General features: G+C 36.9%; 1 protein-coding gene across 1 annotated transcript; it reads right to left on the bottom strand.

The window, feature by feature from the left end:
* Positions 1-1,697: 1,697 nt before the first annotated feature.
* On the bottom strand, positions 1,698-3,393 carry LOC116120556 (zinc finger BED domain-containing protein RICESLEEPER 2-like). Its single transcript, XM_031406506.1, has 5 exons — positions 2,976-3,393; positions 2,839-2,921; positions 2,160-2,730; positions 1,864-1,928; positions 1,698-1,766 (listed from the first exon to the last, which is right to left on the bottom strand). Exons 1-5 carry the CDS (start codon positions 3,391-3,393, stop codon positions 1,698-1,700), a joined length of 1,206 nt encoding a protein of 401 aa, XP_031262366.1.
* Between the last annotated feature and the right edge of the window lie 218 nt (positions 3,394-3,611).

Here is a 3,611-nt window from a genome sequence, read left to right as displayed (position 1 = left end):
ATTTTTTGTTGCTACAGCCGACGATGAATCTAACAGCCATGCGCACCCTTTCAATCCTTAAATTTATAGCTTCTAAACCTATTGTAACAATCAAATTGATAATGTGGCAAGCACATATCTGGTGAAAAAATTTGCCTTCACCACACAGATCCAATCTCTTTTCAAATAAAAAGACAGCTACGGTGTTAGTAGCTGTATTATCTAACGTTAGTGCTACAACTCTATCAGTTAATACATATTCTTCAAAACTTTAAGAATTGTAAAATAAATAGTGTCAACATTATGTGCAGTATATAATAGTCTAAAACCTATCAATTTTTGTTGTAAACCCCAACTATGATCTAAGTAATGTATTGTGATAGCTAAAAAAATCTGTTTTTGATCTACAAGCCCATATGTGTGAATTAAGTGCAATAGATATATTCCTAAAATTTTGAAATTTGTTTTTAAGTTGAACATTTATTTTGTTTTAAAGCTCTAGTATGTCCTTTCTACTTGTACCTCTACTAACAGGGGTATATGTTGGACAAAATGATGTTTTAATCATGTGAATAAAATAAGGATTTTCAGATAAAGAAAGAGGAGAGTCTGTAGTAACTATGTATCTTGCTATTTCCTCTCGTGCTTGGAGTGCATTGTACTGCCATGTTGACAAAGTTGAGGATTGTGGATTAGAATTAAGTTGAGTTTGAATTTGCTTACCGGGTTCAGTTGAAGATGGACCAGGCAGCTGTATTATTTGGGGTTGCTTCTTCTCCAAGTGTCGCCGCATCATCGAAGTCTCTTTCTCAGCGCTGATAATGGTTCCACATAAATTACATACCTTGCATGATTCTTCCCCTCCCCATTTTTCTTTACCTATTTTGATTTGGTGAAGTATCACCATGCATTGGACATGGCCCTCATTTGGGGGGGGTGGGTGGTGTTGTCGTGGAGTTGCAATTCGCTTGTGTTTAGCTGCAATTCGCTTGTGTTTCGCTTTACCCCGTCCCGGTCGAATGTGGTTAGGGGTGTTAACGAGCCGAGTTTTTGTCTTAACGAGCTCGACTCGTGAGAGAGGATTATTAATCGAGTTGAGCTGCAAATTTCATGGCTCGGCTCAGCTTGAGAAAGAGATGGGAATATTCTCAAAAATTCATTTTGTTTTTTTTAAATTACCTGGGCAGCACGCAGGTCTGATACTCTAAAGCTTTTTGTAAAATTTTCATGATTCATTTTCATTTTTGGCCATCCTCAAACAACTTTTCAATTCAACAGATTGTAATTTTTTTCTTCTCATGTCCTCATACATCACCCAACAATTAAACCTCCTTAAAATAAACATTAAATCAAATGCTACTGCTATTAACAATTTATCATTCAACATACTATATGTACCACAAATTAAGTTAAGTGAACTAAAGGTTTTTTGTTTAGTTCACTTGACTTAATTAAGTTTTCATCAAAACAAAATGGGGGGTTAGCATAACTATACATCAAGTGATATCCCCCATCCATCAAAAAATATATATAACAGCAAATGATAATTGGTTGTATGTCCATTATAGCCCTACTCCTACAAACAAATTAATGTGAAACACATTAAGTACAATTGTCATTTATATAAACCGTAAAGATGAAAATGCAAACCTCAAAACAAAACTAATAAATATATATCTGCAGAATTCTACTGCCACAGCCAATAACTCACGGGTGAATCAACCAATCTGCTGACTCCAATCACCTGACAGAACAGGAAGCTGAATCGCCAAGTGATCCTCTTCTTTCTAAAATGAAAAAGAGAAAAAAAAAAATAATCTGTAGGTTAAAATAAAGTAATTTTAAATATTGAATTAAACAAAACATGTAATCAATGGAACTTACTTTGCACCCTATCTTCACTCCATTCCAAGTGCGACACCAGTCACATCCACATAACAACATCTCCACTGTAGTTGGTGACAAAAAGGTCAGTAGCTATCAATAACCCTGCTCCCAACATGAATGCAGACTCTAAAGCAACCATAGTGATCGAGATGGTTAGTATCCATGAGCCATCATACACAATATAGGATAATTGGTTGAATTTGCCTTCCACCACTATAAGGCATCGAATGAGTCATGATCCCCCACACACTTATGGCATCTCTCTCCCAAATAACAGTCCAACTCAGACTTACTAGGCTCAACAGTTTCAACCACATCCAAAAAACTGCTAAAATCATCCCGGGCCTCGGGTCCCTCGCCAATGGCTCCATGTCCATCCCCTTCTGATGTAGAAGCACGGGCGATAGTCACACCTTGATTAGCTTGAACATACTTCCCATATAACTCATACAATGCATCCCGGACCGTCATCATATTTGCCCGCGCTTTTGTCTCAGAATACATCTTAGGGAATGCCCATTCAATGACCCTCATTTTCAACCAAGGATCCAATACAGCAGCCACAGACATCAACACATTACATTCCCCCCAATATTTATCAAACTTCTCTTTCATTCTCCTAACCATTACTCTAACAAAATCATCTTTAGATTCACTTTTACTATCCAACATACGTTTCACTACACACACCTCCTTCAAGAATAAATTAGATGTCGGATAATCACTTCCTAGAATGAGTTTGGTTGAACCACTGAATACTTTTAAAATTTCGCAGACTTTCTCCTCTTTCTCCCAATCCTCATCACTCGGATTATTATGATAATTGATATCCCTCTCTTTCAATCTTGGAAAAACTTTTTCGAACTAAATTGTCATTGCCAACATTTCATGGGTAGAATTCCACCTTGTTTTACAGTGGAGAATAAGTTTCAGATACGGCAATTTAAGTTGTTGAACAATCTCAGAAAATACCTTAAGCCTACTTTCTAAACTGTTGATATTCAACACACTCTCATGGATGTCATCAATGATGTGCCTAATTTGATAAAGTCCATCTTAAACAATCAGGTTCAAGATGTGTGCACAATATCTCACATGAAACAGTTTACCTCCACGAAGGAGTTTCCCCGAAACTTCAAAATTTTCCTTCAAAACCTTAATCGCAACATCATTACTTGAAGCATTATCCACATAAATAGTATATACCTTATTTTCAATTTCCCATCCCATTAGGCAGTTGAAAATGCCATCCGCAATCGCAATACTAGTCCGGGGAGGAGGTAGACGAACAAAGTTGAGGATACGTCTATTCAGCCTCCAAGTACTATCTATCCAATTCTCGGTTAACACTATATACTCCATCTTTTGATTCCCTGAATTCCATAAGTCTGTAGTCAAACTGATTTTTGTCACACTCTTGAACAAAGTCTTCAATTTGGCCTTCTCACTTTCATATACCTTCATACAATCTTTTTTACAAGTATGGCGGGAAACCAGAGTCCATCCAGGAATCTTATACTTCATCATATTGTTCAAGCCCTCTTCCTCCACAACTATAAATGGATGCTCATGCATGAGCACCCAATGGCCGATCAATTCCCTCATTTTCAACATGTCAAACTTCCCACTTAAAGCGGGCAAAATAGTAGTTGCAACATCATTACCGGCACTCAGAAAAGTAATATGTTGTTGCGTCATGGAAGCTTTTCTCCTTAAACACTGGCTTAAATGTTTATTAAACTAGG

Source organism: Pistacia vera, unplaced genomic scaffold, assembly GCF_008641045.1.
Source record: "Pistacia vera cultivar Batoury unplaced genomic scaffold, PisVer_v2 Contig94, whole genome shotgun sequence".
In the NCBI taxonomy this organism is placed as follows: domain Eukaryota; kingdom Viridiplantae; phylum Streptophyta; class Magnoliopsida; order Sapindales; family Anacardiaceae; genus Pistacia; species Pistacia vera.
This window is presented reverse-complemented; position numbering and strand designations above follow the sequence as displayed.